Below are 17,322 nucleotides of genomic sequence, written 5' to 3'. Positions count from 1 at the left end.
GGTAAAGGCAAAGTGACTGTCCCTTTCTCAGGTAGATTCTTTCCTTCCTGACAAAGCCACTATAGCAGGAGTGGGCAAAATGGCCAATATGGCAGGTGGCTGGACTCCATTTCCCAGCATCTCCTGCTATGGCTGGTTCCCATGGAGACCCCAGGAGTGGCAAGGATATGACAGTGCAGTGCCACAGTTTCCATGAAGACGGGCCCCAGCAGCACTGGCATGGTGCATGGCTGGATGGGGAGCTGCGCCGGGGCTGGGGCTGGGATCTTGCATCTGTGACAGAGCAGGCTGGAGCTGAGGCAGAGCTGCGATCCGCTATCTCCAGACCATGCTGTCACTGCTGCAGAGCAGCTCCCCACTCAGCCACGTGCCCTGCCAGCATTGCTGGGGGCAGTCTCCATGGTAACCCTGGCCCTGCACTGTCATAGCCCCACCACTCCTGGGGTCTAAATGGAAACCAGCTGCAGCAATGCACACAGGGGCTACTGGGAAATGAAGTCCACTGTGAGCGCCATCCAGCCCACAGGCCAGACTTTGTCCACTCATTCACTGTAGGGTCTCATGAGAGGAGAGCTGACAAGAATGTTATGCAATCCTGTCTGTAGGAGATAGACGGTGGAGCACTGTGAATGCTACTTTCGGGGTGGCATAGTTAAAACTCTTGTGGTGAAGATGGAACTTTTTACTGAGGAGCAAGTTTCATAGATAAATTGTAACTGGCACTTGCTAATAGAAGGTCAACAGCCAGACAGGTTATTTCTAGATGTACACCAATACATCGGTCCCATATCAGATCGGCACTGATATAAGGAAAATTGACAGTATCGGCAATCTTTTTTTTGGCTGATGTGGCCAATAATGTGGCTAACAAATTCCCTGTGCATGCGTGCAGATGCAGAACAGCATGCAGGTGGCCAGGAGCGCAGCCCGGCAGTGTGGAGTAGCCACCGTGTCTGGCTGGTAAGTCTGTTGTGAGGGAAGGGGGGGGTGGGCAGATCAAAGCCCCCATGGTGAGGGAGGGAGTGGGGCTAGGGCTGGGGCAGGTGCTGCACAGCCAGGGTAGGGCACGGGATGGAGCTGTGAGTGTCTTGTCCACGGGGTGTTGAGGGGGAATGGCTCCCACCACTGCATGTACCCCGTAAGGGCATGGGGGGCATGTGCCCCTGGATCTGCGCATGGGGTGAGGGCAGTCTGCTGCTGTGTGCTGGGGCCAGGGACAGCACTGGGCTCTTCCTGGTGCGGGGGTTGGGCTGGGGCTGCATTTGGGGAGGGCGACAGTGGCACTGGGAGGAGGGGTTGGGAGGAGGGGTTGGGGGGCTATGCCAAATTTTGGGGTGGCTGCAACCCCCTCCCCCCCCCGCATAGCCCTCTTCCCAGCGTTGCCATCACCTGCCCCTAGTGAAGCCCAGCCCAGTGTGAGCTCAGCACTGCCCCAGCCCCAGCCTGCAGCGGCAGCTCACCCTCACCATGTGTGCAGATCTGGGGGCATATGCCCCCCATACCCTCCTGGGGTGCGTGCAGCAGCAGGAGCACCCCCCTCCTTGCACACCCAGGTTAGCCGCTCACAGCTTCATACCATGCCCCACCTCGGCTGTGCAGCGCCTACCCCTGCCCCAGCTCCAACCCCAATCCCTCCCTCACTGTGGGGCCTCAATCTACCCCCTTCCCCCACAACAGACTTACCAGCAGATGCTGCTGTCCAAGCTGCCTGGCTACATATCTGAATCGGATCAGTATCAGCTGATATGGCTTGTTAAAATTGGCAATTGGTATCAGCCCAAAAAATCTCCATCGGTGCACCCCTAGTTATTTCTAACTATTAGTTCACATGCTGGAATCCCAGATTCTGTCCAAGGAATCTTTATCTGTCCCAGCATATTTCACATCTCCAAATAAGTTATAGGGATTTCCATATTGTCTATAGCCTTTCCTTTTTAAACTCCCCACTCTCTTGCCTGGAAATTTACTGCATCCTCTTCTCTGCTATTTCAAATTTTAAATGCTTTTTGAGTCACCTCTGCACATTCACAGTTGTAGGAGTTGCCACGTAGTATTGACTCCCTCAAGTGAGAATGTACACAGGCCCTTGAAGAACACAAGTTTGTGGATTTTAGATCACTATATCCTTCCTTATACTGTCCTGCTCTCATTGTGACATCCCACAGAAATTTCAGAACAATAAATCAGATACCAATCCAAGAATAGAACTGACTGAAACCCAGGATTTCTATTCTTTGAACTTTGAGGTTTCACATTTGGTTTTGTTTTAAATCAGATTAAAAATAAAAGCAATGACATTTAACTTGAATGAATATGTGGAAACACATTTGTTTCCAAGCAAAATGTTTAATTCAGATAAAAAGAGATATTCTGAGTTTTCCTAATTTTTTTAATTAAACCCTTGAGGCGAAAGTCATTTCTAAGTGAAAAATCAAAGTATTCATTTGGACTATGTCAAAATGGAACATTTTACCATAATAATAATAATAATGAGCTTCATTCAGTTTGATTTTTTTTTCAGAATAAGATGTCATCAAAATTGGTTCATCTCCACAACACATTTCAATTAAAATTAAACAGATATTTATTTATTAAACAGATATTTTCACCAATTAAAATATAAACACATCACTGGAAAAGTTCTGACAGATTCTAAGAACGATACTGATTATTCTGTTTCACAAATGCATGCCTATTCTGTTTTTTCATTCAGGAGACAAGGAAGGTGCTATACTCTGCTTTTTAGCGAGGCTTCTAGCAGATCTACTCTATGTCATGATTTTCCTTTTTCTGAATGTTTTTGTTTTGTAAGCAGCTCTTGCTTATGTGTACTAACAATGAAGACTATTTCAAGGTTCTGGAATGAATCCATAGAGGGCAAAACACATGCTTCCTATCTTATTCCTACCTTCCTACCATGTAGAGTCCAAGAGCAGCAGTATGGGTCATAAGAATTTTTAAAAAAGAAATTACATACCATGCCTCACTGGGTACCAGGTTTAATTCATGCTGGGTGATTAATGTTGTCTGGGGATTAGACTATACACATACAACTTGACAATTGTGTTTTGTTTTGTTTTGTGCCTGCAAATTTTTAGAATGAATGACATTCTACTTTGCCCTTTGCTCTCCTTTCAGCCCTAGCTGCTTTCTAGTGCTTTATTTTCTACTCCTAGGAATATTTGTAGAACACTGCAATAAATAAAAAAATCTAAAATATTCACAAGGTGCTGTAGTTTAACTATTTTCATTACAGTTTCTACTGATCAGTATTATTAAAAATATATTTTAGATTGAGGAGTAGATGGAGAATGGTTAGATAATGCAGTAAATATGTCAGGAAAAATTAGTGACCCAACCCAGCAAAGTATTTAAGCATGTGCTTAACTTTTAAAACTTAAAGTTCTATTGAAGTCATGTTAATGGTAGTTTTTTTCCTGAGTAAAAACTTTTTAGTTTACAGACATATTTGTCAAACCTTAAATTTTAATCAAAAGTCCAATGAGCAGTTTAGTGGTTCAAAAAATAAATATTTATAATGTTTTTAATTTCCTCTTAAGGAGACAGTGAAACCTGTACATATCACCACTGTTATTAGGCACTCTTCTGTCTTAACTGACCAATTTATTTTAATTATTTAATTATTTTTAAATTAATGTACACTCAGTATTTTCATGTACAATTCTATTCTGTGTCTATCAGAAGGACATTTCAGTTCATGGGGGTTGTTTAAAACAAGTTTGAGCGTGATGATAAACAGATGGTCTATGGAGCCTTCATCAGGATTTACAGAAGTGATGATTAAATTTTGTGCCGTATAAAGCACAAGGGCCAGAAACTGTTTTCTAAAATTATTAGATTTCAACTTCTGCCAAAGACTGTGCAGTGCAACTTGGGAGGTTGGTAGGGGGCAATGGTAGCTACTGCCAACAGAAGTGTCATTTACGGAGACTACAAGATTGTTGTTTTCCAGGTTACCACTGAAATGGCAAAGCATCTGCGGCAGGAGATATTTAGTCAGAAGAACCCAAACTGGGCTTTAAGTTTTGATGTAATCCTCAGTGCCACCAAGGTAAGCAATGAAGAACCAGTAACTAACACCACAGAAGAGAGCATGTACTACATTTTGTTTTGTAGTACATACACTGTATATTAATAATAATAATGACAATCTGTTTCCAGTACCTTAACTATTTCCAGATTATCTTGTAGTTGGGATTCACTGAAGTGGTTCTTTACATTTTTCTCCAAATGGTTGGAGAAACTTTAAATCAACATCAGCTTTTAGACAGCAAGGGAGTATATGTTTTATTGCAAATATACAGTTTTGTATCTGACTAACAATAGGATGGAGTCAGGTAAAGAACATCAAAACATTTTATTCAGAAAATGCCTTTTTGTGTTTTAAGAGACTTAAGAATCAGATAGATACCTGATTATGAGAAACAATTTCAACTGACTTAACATAATGGACAGTAGGCTGCAGGAGGCAGTAACTAGATTCACTAGACAGATCTTAATGAGTCCTGCCTGTTCATTTAATTTTATGTTCTATCCCAATTATTTTCCTCATCCTTTGTTCCATCCCTTCTGCAGGCAGGAATGTAAGTTGTACAGGCAGACAGCCTGTGTAATCACCTGCAGTCACATTCTTCTGGGGTCTTCAGACTACATGCACCTGATTCAGAGCCACAAACGGCTCCCCAGCTGATTCCACATAGATTGATCAGAAAAAAACTATTATTCTTCAACTTCTTGTTCCCTGCTTCTCCCTTGGAAAAAATGCATTTTGTCTCTACATCTGGCTTCCTGATTCATGCAGGGAGGGTAAACTGAAGCAGAGAACCTTATAGGGGCTCAAAGGGGTTACCATTATCTAAAAGAGATTGCAAACAGGAAGGTGTATTTAAACGTGTGGGAGACTTTACATGCATTTGGTTATCATGTGCAACTAGGGAGATGGATGGGCCTTCACAAAACCTACAGCTGGCCTTGTTTGTTTTCTCTCTGGCCCTGATAAGATAATACATCCCAGAGTTTATATACCCATTTGATATTTTCTGAGGGGGCTTTTTAAAAGTTCCTGATCATATGGTGTCTAGAATTGCAATCTAAGTCTTACTGTCAAGAAAATAATGATGCTCTGTTGTAAATTGTTCACAGTATAAATTGCTTGATTTAATTTCTCAGACACAAAGAATTGCATTCCCAGTTTGACTGTATAGATACAGACTGCAGTTAAAAAAAACCACAAAAAAACAAAACTGCTGACACCTTTAAGTATCAGTTCACTCCTTGCTTCTATTTCATCCCATTTGAACACACAGCAAGAAAGAAACTTGAAATAACCTCCTCTGTGCACAGTGAATTCTCCACTCTACCATTTCTTTTACTCTTTACACATGGTTTCCAGATGTATGGTAGTGATTATATGCTACTCTGAACAGTACAATGAAGCTTTATGAGACCAGACTGGTAGGGTCACAGGACTAGCTGTTAAAAACTACTGATTTCACATAAACCTTGTCCAAAAGAGCTAGTAATTTGGGAGACTGGAGTTATCATTTAAGCCTTATAAATTTTTTTTAACATTCACAGCTGCAAACAATTAGACAGATTTTCCCCCATCCTCCTGTGCCAAAATAAAAAGTATATATTTCAATATATTGTCCCTGTCTAGCTCCCCACCAGTTTTTAGATGACTTCATACTCTGGGATATCTGTACCATTTTTTGGATTTTTACCTAAAATGTCCATTTTGCCAGACTTTTGTCTATGTCATGTTCCATGTGCACTGTAGGTAGATATGCCATCCAGCTACTCATTAAAGTCTGTTTCCTTTTGCATCTTTCCTGTACTGAGTCATGAAATATAGAATAAAATGTCCCAGGTGCAGGAAGTGTTAGTCTGATAACTAACAGATGACAGAGAGCATCTGCTGGAAACCATTCTAAATCAATGCTGCATTTTTCATGTTGCTCCCTCATTTCATGCAGAATTGAATTGTTGAAGCCTGATTTTGAATTAGCCACATGCAGTTTTTTTGTTCTACTTGGAAAGCCATGATAGACATTACACTTTACAACCCGATAATGTGTTACAACCCATAACATGATACATATGCATGGGGTTAAATCTCGTTTAGGGGCCTGATCCTCATGTGATATCTACAGGTTGATGGATGTAGTTTAGCTGAATCAGATGTAGTTGAACCAGGTTCTGTGACTGGTTTTGTAATGTCTGTCATGCAACTGTGATTTAGGGTCTGTCTACGTTGAGAGTTATATGGTTTGTCCACCAGGTGTAGTTCCAGAGTCTGTAATTTCTTATGTCCACACTTCCTTGTTGCAGGTGGGTTTGAGTGAAGTTAATAGATAAAGCAGGTTCTGTTGCTGGAATTGCAAAGTATACAATTATCATCTTGGTATTTGCCAACTTGAAAATTAAAGTAGCCTCTTGGAGCTAATCGATTTACCTCTCATCCTCCATGGGTGGCACATTTATAGCCCAAGCATAAGCATGTGCTGAAGCTGCTAGTTCTCTGCCAGAAAGGTCTGCAAACTCAGATCTTCCAAAAAAAGAAATGCCATTTGTTCCGCAGACCAAGGGCTGTCTCTGTCTAGGCCAGGATGTGAAGAAACAGAGATGGAGTGTGGGTGTGGGGGGACTAATCAGTCTTTTTTTTAAATGAAATTACAATGTGGTGAAAGCAGGTGTCTTTCCAATCCTCTGAACGACATGGAGGAGTTTGGTATAGCTGCTAAAATCATGTGAATTGGGATCTGATTGCTCTGTTTGCTTGCATCTTGACCCCAATGTGCTGGGAACGTCCCTTTCCCTCAGTGCTTGAGTTAGCACCAGAGGAGGAGAACTTCTCCCATTCTATTAAGCACTGAGTTGGAAAGTATTGTAGACGAATGAGATATTCACTGCTGCTTTGTGAACTGAATTAATTCCTGCCCATGACTGTGCCAGAAGTTCTAACGGCCTCCTACTCTGCTAACCTAATGGTCTATAATCTACCCTTGGTTCTGCCCTTCTATATCATCCTTCATCTCAGGATCACTAAAGCCCTGTACCAAATCCTCAGGAGAGCAGGAAGCGTCTCTGAAGGCACAAGTTTAATGCTTAGCACCATGGAACCTGACCAGGATTGTCACCTTCAGGCTTTCCTCTTCTATGTGACATTTCTGAGATGCAGGACCTATCCTATTGAGAGGTTTGTTTCATGAGCTGATGTATCCCAGGGAAGAGACTTACTGGAGGGCACACTGTAAGCCTGTGACAGAGATGGTAATAGAGCCCAGGAGCTTGTGGGGGGTGTGTTTGTGTGCATGTGCACATGCGTGTGTGCATTTGCATGTTTCTAGGCAACACAATTGCTTCCATTAACTTTGATTTGAACAGTGTGAGCAAGTCAAATAATGGCAGAACTACAAGTCCTTCACTTCATACAGTGTCCTCAGGGGCTCAGAGGAAGGTGCTTCTTAAAACAGAGGATGATTTATAATTCCAGTGCCTCAGTGTAAACATACAGGTCTGGGTGTTAGAGATCTATTAGTGCTTTATATAGCAAAGTGTACGTCTTCAGGTTGGGGTGGGGGTCACTGGTCCAGACTGATCTGGGTCACTTGGTAAAGCAGGACACAGTCAAACACAACATGCATTTCAGCATGGCATAACAGAAGGCATGAACAATGCCAGCTATACTTGCAAGAGGAGGGCATTCTGAGCTAGGAAAGCTGTGGTGTGGCAGCTTCTCACAGATAATCCACAAACATAAGCTCATGCTATGATGCTGTGTCCAATAGGGCTCCTCAGAAGCACAAGCAGGGACATGCTGAATAGGAGTAAGGGGACATGTGTAATGAAATTCCTAGTCCTCTGCCTGCAATCATGGCATGTGATAGGAAATTTGAGAGGGGGTGGGGAGCTGGGGAAGCCTGCAGCTATGGCATTGGAGGCGGTATATGCCTGCCAATTTTAACAGTATGGAGTAACCAGCCAGAAAATTTTGTCAGCTCCTAAACTTAGTGATACCAGAGCCCAAGGGTTCATTAACTCGAGTAACTCCAGTTCTGCCTCTTCAACTTCCATCTCCCTCTCTTCCAACTTGATTAAGGCTATGATCAGCCCGAGGTAGCCATGGCTTGATATGAAATTAGCTTGATAGTGGGCACAGCAGTGTCCTGCCTACTAGCTCTGTTGCTGTTCGTATAAACTGCTCAGCTATCACCTTGGTTAGGGTTATCATATTTCCAGTATCAAAAAAGAGGGTACCTGTTGGGGGGCAGGGCGGGGAGAGCATGGGGAAGGAGGGAGCAGGGGAGAGAGGGGGCAGTGGGGAGGGGTAGAGAGGGTAAAGGGGTATATGATGGGAGGGTAGTGATATGCCCATGTGCTGCCCCTACCCCTCACTTCTAAGCCACAGCCCCCCCAGCCCTCCTGCTGACTCTCACTCCTGACCCACTCTACTCCACCCCCCAGCCCTGGTGGTGTCCCTTGCTCCTGACCTGCAGGCTCCTGTGCCCCCCAGCCCTGCCAGTGCCCCTCACTCTGACCCACAGCCCCCTGCCCCCTCAGCCCTGCTGCCCACACAGCTCCCAAGTGCATGCTCTCTCTCTCTCTCTCTCTCTCTGGCTCTCTTACCTGCAAACAGCTTGAAAGGGCCTGTGTGCAGTGCATGATCCCCCAACAGCCAATCGCCTCGCCCTGCTGCTCCTAGCCCCAAGCAGCCAAACTGGAAGTACCTAGGAAAAGCCAGAGGCAGAGCAAAAACCCAGACATTTGCTTGCATTTTAAAAACCCACCTGGACAGGAGGACAGGGGACCAAAAAAGAGGACACGTTTGGGAAAACCCGGACATATGGTAACCCTAACCTTGGTATTTGCCAACAGTGAAAGTAGCTGCTTGACATATACAATAGTGGGATGGGCAATGCATTGTTCTAGGAGCTTTCCTTCTCATCCTCCAAGCAATCACTCTTGGGGTGGGGTGAGGGCGGTGGGGGTTGGTATGTTTAAAGACCAAACTTAAGCTGGAGTGTGACATGTATTGAAACTGCTAGTTCTCTGCCAGGAATCATGGCAAGTTCTGCAAACTTGGGTCCTCCAAATAGAGACAGTTCTATTGCTACCAGCACTGTACCAACGCTGAAAATTCAAGTATGTATACAGATATAATTCAAGATTGTTATGGTCTCAGCAATGGAAGGGGAAAAACTTCCATTTATTATACTAATAAAAAAGTCAGAGTCCATGTTAGGTTCAGTGAAGGAAATGTTAAGGTAAGAAAAAACAAGCTTTTAGCTCTGTAAAGAAACAATCATAGCATGAGCTCCCTTTAAGTTGTAGCAAAAGACTGCGGGGGGGGGGGGTTGTTGTTTTTTTTTAGGGGTAAAAATGATGTAGGTTGCTGGAAGCATAAGCACTCCTAATGAAGGAATTTTGTCTTAATATCTTTTTTGTGTAGTGTGCAGTGTGAGGAATTAATATTTTGATAGGAAGAAAAGTATATAGATTTCCTGCATAATTAATCTCTATTGTTTTCTAGTCTGATTCAGTGAATAGCGGCGACATGCACCCCAGAAGTGTAAAATACAAGGGATTTCAAAGCATTTTGTAGACAGAATTAAGCCTCAAAATGAGCTTCTGAGTAACATTGAGCTTTACTCAGTACAACTGTATTTGCCTGTACAACACAGCAATACCACAGGGTTATTTAGGACGGGAAACTGAGGAAGAGAATTTGCATTTGAAATTGAAAGAGAATTCATGTCTGTATAATGTAATTACGCAAGTTATGGTAATGTTAGATTGATGTTATAGCTGTGGTATTCCAGGAATCATGCAAGAGGCAATATATTTCAGTGGCCAGGGCCACCTGCTTGCTAAGGCTGAGAACTGGCAGACTCGCTTCACATGTGAGACAAAGCACCCCAAGAGGGGTTAGAGCCATGTGGGCTGGACTGGCCGTTCTGGGAAGGGGCAACGCCTGAGCAGTTTTCACTTCTGCTCTTAGGGTAAAGTTCACTTACCTAGAGCCAGCTCTGAGACAGGTGCTGGGCAGACTGGTGGCATGAAGGAGCTGAATGCAAGGGCCACTGGGACTTCGGAGCTGGGTCTGAGGACAAACCCCGTAGGTCACCTGGGGTAGCTTTAAAAATCTCACCCCAACCCTGGGGAAGCTCTCTCAGGTCCTGGGTCCCATCCTCTCCCCTCCTCCCCCAGTTTGGCTGGGCCTGAGGGAAAGCACTCCCTGTTCAGCAGATGTTCTAATTAATATCCCTGTTCATGTAGTTCATTTCTATATGCCTTTCATGGTTTGAGGAATGTGGCAAGTGAGGTGTGTGACTAACAGCCAGGGCGGGAGCCAGGCACCAAGCTGCTGGGGACCTGTGAGGGCAGCATGGGTGTTAGGGTCCAGGAGGGTGGCTGGGGGCTGGGAGCTCACACTCGAGCCCTAGGGCCCCCCAGCCTTGCTCAGGCCCTTCAGTCTGTGCTGGCAGTTTGTGCAGTGTGACCCCCTGAGGCCCTAAAGCATTTTTTCAGCTAAGCTACAATGAAGAGGTGGCTGAGATTTCATGGTCCTATGCATTATGCCCTGTTAAATTTACCCACATGTTAACCTGCTATAATTTTACCCTTATGATAACTAGAAATACAGTTGTTATAGGCAAAATAAGAATATCCACACAGCTTTTAAATTTCACAAGCAAATGGATAGAACCTGGAAGTCTAGCACAGTGGTTCCCAACCTTTTTTATACTGCAGACCGGCAAACTCACTCGAAGAATTTTGGCAGATTGGGTATCTAATTTACACATTGATATTTCATTTACATATTTACATTTATTTTTTATGTGGGGGGGGGGGGTTGTAAGGATTGGATCAGGTTGGAGCACCACAGCCATGGGCACTGGGGGACCCTGCAGGGAGCGGGCTGTGCAGAAGGTGGCCCAGCAGGACCCAGGTGGGGCTGCCTAGGAAGAAGGGGCTCCACTGCCTTCTCTAGAAGCAAGCAGCAGAGCCTCCTCCCCACCCTCTGCCCCAGGCATTTCCCTGCCTGCATCCCCCTGCTCCCAGCCGCAGGTGGGGCTGGGGGGTCCTGCCCAGCCTGGCGCGGGCCTTGGTACCTGCTGTGTGGGCCCTAGTACCTGCTGCGTGGGCAGTGCCTCACCGGGCATGGCCATGGTGGTGGGAACGGGACAGGGTGCACAGAGCTGGCTGCCTCCCTTCTGGGGCTGCCCCACTATGCCATGACCCAGCAGCCAACCCTTTGCAGCCCAGCACTGGGCCACGGGCCCAGTGGTTGGGAACCAGTGGTCTAGCACATAGGAACAATTAGTGAGCAATCAACTTGGTAATTGGTACCACTGTGAAGTCAAGTAGCCCCTTGACCACAAACAGTGGTGGGATTTAACCCCTTAACTGTCCCTCCCCCAAGAAGAAACCAGGCTCAGAATAGCAAGCAAATAAATGTTATTCTTTACAGAGAGGAAAGCTTTAATTTATTTTCTATACATACAGACAGACAGACATACATATATATTATTAATTACAGCTAAATTAAAGCTAAGCTATTAAAGTTAACTATTTAAATCTTAAATATTTAAGCTTTTAATATTCATTTACTTATTTAAGGTATTTAAATATTTAAGCTTTTGGAGTATTTAAATTACAGCTAAGTAATTACAGCTAAATTAAAATTAAATAGATATATTTTCTGTCTAGAACAGCGCCACTTGAAGCATGAGAATTCAAAGTACATGAATCTACTTTGTAAAAAACATCATGGCGTGTAAGCGCCATCCAGTGGTGCTATGAGATACATAACAACACACAACCAAATGTACATATATCACCCCCCTAGACATGGGAATGCATCTAAATCAGATGCAGTTGAATCCACTTTTGGATAAGTCACTTGCACGTGTATCAAGACCTTCAGATGCCCACTATATTCTGTTTTTCCTCTGCCCTCTGAAAACATGTCTTTGGCAACTAGTGACAGACAGTCCATGCATTACAGAAATTCATCAGTCATGGCTGCTGTGTAGCTCAGTAGACTTCCTAAATTGTTATATAATTCTTGGACAACCAACAATACATGAACAATACAGCACCACTCAACAAAGTGGGACTCAAGTCTGTTGAGAACAGGAAACTGATTTGAGACAAGTGGTGGACAACTGTCAAAATTCACACAGTTACAAAGATCATAACTTCAGAATTTCTTTCAAAGAATCAGGTCTTTCTATCTGGCTGCTAACTAGTGAATGCTAAGCTGCATAGCTGCATTTGAAAATTAAGTAAATACTCAGGTGATGCAATCACAGCTACATTGTACACAGTACCAGAGATACCTGGTTTAAAAGTAGATCAGGTATTTCTGCTTGTATTTGATGGCTGTGTCCAGACATGCAGGGGCACAAACTTACAGCAGCAAAAATACTAGTGGCAGAAATTTGTGCCACTACTTTGTGCTCAGTACATGCCCCTGCACATGTGCTTTGTTGTGGAATAAACTGTCTCATTTTAGGCAAACTGCCATTGCCCAGCTCCTCCCTGCCTCCAGCATGCTGGAGCAGCAGGAGCACAAATGAAGTAGTAGAGTTTCTCTGGGTAGCAGCCAGAGCATCTCACTGGAGGACCAAGCCTCTGTTGTTCCAGCACACACTATTTTCATGTGCTATGTATGGCTTTTTTTCCCTGGTGCTTTTTTTTTTTTGCTACCAGGAAATTCTGGTAGCAAATTTTGTCCCCAGGCTGCAAATTTGCAGTGTGGGGCATGTTTTAATGCTTCATATGTGCAGTTTGTGGCACCATAAACTGCATGTGCCTGCATGTCTGGATATGGCCCATGTCTGCAAGGCAACACTATAGCACTGGAGTGGATAGATAAAACAGGTCCAGGTACTTTGCTTGAGTGTTTGTCTGTGTGTACTGGGAAAAGTTGCATTATGTATGCCATGATCTGATTTTCCTTTTCATGATTAAATCCATATTAAACTGTATCCTATCTTTCCTTTGTTACTGGAGTAGGTACCTTCAACACTGTCTTTGACACTCCTGGTTACTGGATAGTGATTTGGTCCCTGCCTTTATCCTGATCTAATCTTATACTGATTTTATCACTGAAGATCATTCACTCATTCATTTTAATAACACATTTTTCTGAACCGATTCTTAAATTAATGCTTATCATATGATGGGGTCAAGCAAGCAAGGCTTGATTTCTAAATGATTTTATTGATTGAAGATTCAAAATTCCAGCTCAACAGAATAACTGTTCAAATACATATTTTTCTTAATTCTATGAAAAACAAGCCTAGGAAGAAATAAATTAGACAATAGGCGTGTCTACATGTGCATATTAACGTGACACAGTAGGCTCTGGCGCAGATCATGTTGGAATGTATTGCTCCTGGATGCCACATTTACACATGCACCTGGGACCACAGCACATTGAGCCAGTTCACAGGAGACCTAGATGGCAGGAGGTCCATGGGGTCAGCTTGCTAGCCCAGAGCTACCCCAGCCCAATTCAACATGCTGTGGAGGTGCAGTGAAGCACTCTCATGCCCCAGCCAGTCATGTCAGCCTCTACATCTGGTCCTATGAAGTAAAAAACTCTGCAACAGTATAGTACTTGTATTTACAAGTACTACCCTGCTGCAGAATTTATTAGTTTACTCCAGCTTAATAGCCCTGCATGTGTAGACACTGAGATGTTTAATGTGGAGCTAATTAGGCAACTGCAGTAAATGTCTCATATAGATATGCCCAGTTAGTGGAATTCTTATAATAAAGCTTAATAATGCATAGGAAACAAATATAATCACATCTGAAGTATAAGTAATTGTCCTGAGAATAGTTTTGGAACCATAGAAGGATTAACCCTTATAGTAGAAAATGGGAAATAATGGGTAATAAGCTATGCATGTTTCTTATTAGGAAGAAAGAAATACCAAGGAAAGAAGAGAGAAAAAGAATGATGATGATCGAACCTATTTTGTCCTACAACACATCAAAGTTCAAGATCATTACAGGTAAAGTACAGTGTAAGTTAAGAAAAAAAATTAATACTGGGCATTATTGGGTAATGTCTAGAAATTAAGTGGGTGATTTACTGACGTCATTTGTGGTGTTAAAAGAATCCACTATCTTTCTCATATTGCTTTTCTCTTTAATTAGCAAGAAAGAAGTATGGAAATGTATGTTGGAAGAACATGTTGAAGATGAGAGTATGAAGAGAGGTGGATATGTGGATGATGGATTCAACATTTTAGCATCATTTTAGCATCATTTAGCTCTCACTGAAGTCAGGAGTTTCTTCCACTGACCTTACCAGAATCAGCCCACAAGTTAGTTCCCTAGATACTGTTTTAAAATTCTATTTTTCTATTTTTGAAATTATTTTTCACTTGAAATACATCTACACATTCATACACCTGACAAGAATGACAAATACCTAAACAATTGCATCGGTCACATACATATATCTGTTCTATTGTTACTTTTCCTTCACAACTGAGAGCTTGATAGGAATGTGATTTTGCTTGAAAAGACTGGTTTGCCAGAACTGAAATGTTTCTTGAAAAGGCAGCAGCTTGGAAGGCCACGTTTCTAGGGCGTGTGGCTCTAGGGCAGCCCTATGAGGCTGACTGTCCTAGGACTTTTAAGTTCTTGGGATAGCTGGTTCTTCATGCAGTGGGAATCAAACCAACAGAGCAGCTGATAGGCTAAGGAGTCTGGGAGCCATGGAGTTCAACAGCTGTGCAGTGGAGCCTGAAGACCACTTCAAGACTTCCAGGCTCTTGGCTCTGTGACAGGGGTTCTCAGGGCTTCTAGGTTCCCTGCTGCAGAGTTGGAAAGCCCTGTGAACTCATGATTGACTCTCCCATGCAAGCAAACTATCTGAGATCTCCATAATGAGCTCAGAGTATTGTTGGTGTTACTTGTTTTTACGTTGTTGGCCCGGATCCTGCAAACACTTCTACCATGCTTAAACTGTAATCACAAGTGGTTTGAGTAATTTCAGTGGGACTGCTCACATGCATAAAGTTACTTACAAGCTTAAAGCTTTGCAGAAATGGACTGGGCCTTTCTCCTCCTTCCTAATAAAGACAAAATGGATGGTTGCAGTAAAGAGATCATAGATGTATTAGAATATTTTATTACTGATAGTGGGAGAAACTTGGGGGGAAGGGTGGGGGGACCTGTACAATGCCACAGTCACTTTAAGCTACTGTAAAATATTTAGTTTTTTAGGCATCCAAACATTGCCTTTGCTCCAGGTGAAAACATTTTAAGCCTGAGAAAAGAAAAAAGGTCTTCATGTGAATATTTAGTGTAGAAATAAACTTATCCTCAGTTCAGCAGATACAAAATACAACAGAAAACTCTCAGATCTAAGGTAACTATTTTAGTAAAGGAGTAAATTTTCTGAGTCCTAAATTGAAAACCAAAGCTAGCAGAGTCTTCTTAGGAAAACAGAAATAAATGTATTAAAAAAAACTTGTGGTACAACCAAGTCATTCTTTTAAATTGGTATGACTTACATTAGTTAAATGAAAAGCTGCACCTGGCACTTTTTTCAAACTAGAGTACTCCAAAGCAGAAAATCTTGCTATCAGTTCACAGGGTCAGCATACAATGGTAGGTCTGTCAGGGTACCTCCTCCCAGGGACAACAGCTCAGACTAGCAATTTGAGCAGAACCAATTTGAGCTGATCAAGGTTTGAAGGAGAGAAATACAGGCAATCAAATATTGAAGTCAAGCAACTAGATGACATCTGAGTAGTGGGTTCCTGTTCTAATGGGCAGGATTTAATTTTTTTTAAATCAATATTGGACTAGGGGCACTACCCCATGTTCACATCTGTCTTCAGCAAGATGGGCCTTATGGCTCAGTGAGGCTGCAGCCTGAAGAGTGCAGCCATGCCGTATGTGGTGCTGCAGACCTGTCTGCAGCACAATACACCGCGCATTCAGGTGTTTCCTGCACTGCTACCTTACAGCATGTGTGTGTGGAGGGGGGCTGACTCCAGTAGATCCTGGGATCAAAAATCCTGCACAAAAAAAAGCAGGGTGGTGCACATGGAGGCAGCACGCACCACCCAAAACCAGAGCCTAGCTGGCCAGAGCCACGCTACGGCTGCCAGCCAGGCTCCCAGCTGCAGGAGTGACATAGCTGCACCTTTCCCTGCCCCCAGGGCCCCAGGTAAGGCTGAGCACAGTTGCTGGACCCACCCTCCTCTATACCACCCAAGGTAACCTGCCACATGCCAGAGGGCGCATGGCATGCATGTTCCCCAAGGACAGCTAGCAGTGGCACAAGATGCCCCCAGTTGTCCCCAGGGAATCGAATGTCCGTGCTTTTCTGGACATGGCCTGAGTCATGGCATTGAAATCAGTTTGAGCAGGGCTGACCCACTGTAGTAGTAATAGTTTCATAGTTGTTAGGGGCTGGAAGGAACCTTACAGATCATCAGGTCCAGACCCCCTTCACTTGGACAGGAAAGACTGCTGGGATCAGATGACCTTAGCAAGATGGGCATCAAGATGTTTTTTGAAGATTGCCAGGGTGGATGACTGTACCACTTATGGGGGTAGACTGTTCCAAACCTTCAGCACTCGACTTGTAAAGAAGTTTTTTCTTATGTCTAGCCTGAAGCAATCTTCAATAAAATTGTGCCCATTATTTCTTGTCCTCCCCTGGGATTTTGTAAAATCAGTTTTTTTTCTGATGGTTATTAGATAGTAAGCTCCAAGGGACAGCCTAGGACAACTGTGCAAGACAATGGCACCTTTCCACTGCAAAACTAATATCTATATCAGAAAATTATAACGTGGCTACCTTGAGCTACATTTTTGAGTGATAATGAACTAATGTTGCTCTGTATCCCTCTACTTATGCCTTTTAGTTCAAGTCAAATGCTTAATCATAAATTATTGATCAAGCACCTGTTTTTTGTTTTATATAATAGAAAAGGCTAGAAGGTAACTTGTTCTCATATCATATCTTCCTTTAGCAGGAAAGATGCACAAGTTGTTATGAAGGCAGATGATTTGCCTTTCTACTCTGGGGGCTCCTTGCACTAGCTAATCTGATGAGGCCACTAATAATTTTACAATGAGAAGTTTAAAAGCTAAAGGAAAATGCATTCCAGTTGTATTGTAGAGGACATTTTTGTAGGCAGTCAGACAGCTAGGCAGACTCATGTCGGCCCCCTTTCTGACATTGCTGAGTGGCAAAATCTGATGTTAGCTGTAATATTATCAATTGTTAGGATCAGAAGAGAACCTATTTGAGTTCAC

At 43.3% G+C, this 17,322-nt stretch overlaps 1 protein-coding gene across 3 annotated transcripts in view; it reads left to right on the top strand.

Annotated features, from left to right (window-relative positions):
• LOC109281587 (uncharacterized) overlaps positions 1–16,952 on the top strand; it is a 50,570-nt gene extending 33,618 nt beyond the window's left edge. For all 3 annotated transcript variants that reach the window (XM_059721734.1, XM_059721735.1, XM_059721736.1), the window contains 3 exons: positions 3,974–4,072; positions 13,957–14,051; positions 14,197–16,952. In XM_059721734.1, coding sequence (XP_059577717.1) covers positions 3,974–4,072; positions 13,957–14,051; positions 14,197–14,302 — 300 coding nt within the window. In that variant the 3' untranslated portion in view covers positions 14,303–16,952. The remainder of the gene's footprint in view (positions 1–3,973; positions 4,073–13,956; positions 14,052–14,196) is intronic.
• The last annotated feature ends 370 nt before the right edge of the window (positions 16,953–17,322 follow it).

Source organism: Alligator mississippiensis, chromosome 2 (assembly GCF_030867095.1).
Source record: "Alligator mississippiensis isolate rAllMis1 chromosome 2, rAllMis1, whole genome shotgun sequence".
NCBI classification, from domain to species: Eukaryota; Metazoa; Chordata; order Crocodylia; family Alligatoridae; genus Alligator; species Alligator mississippiensis.
The sequence above is the reverse complement of the archived record's forward strand: the minus strand, read 5'-3'. Positions and strand labels throughout refer to the sequence as shown.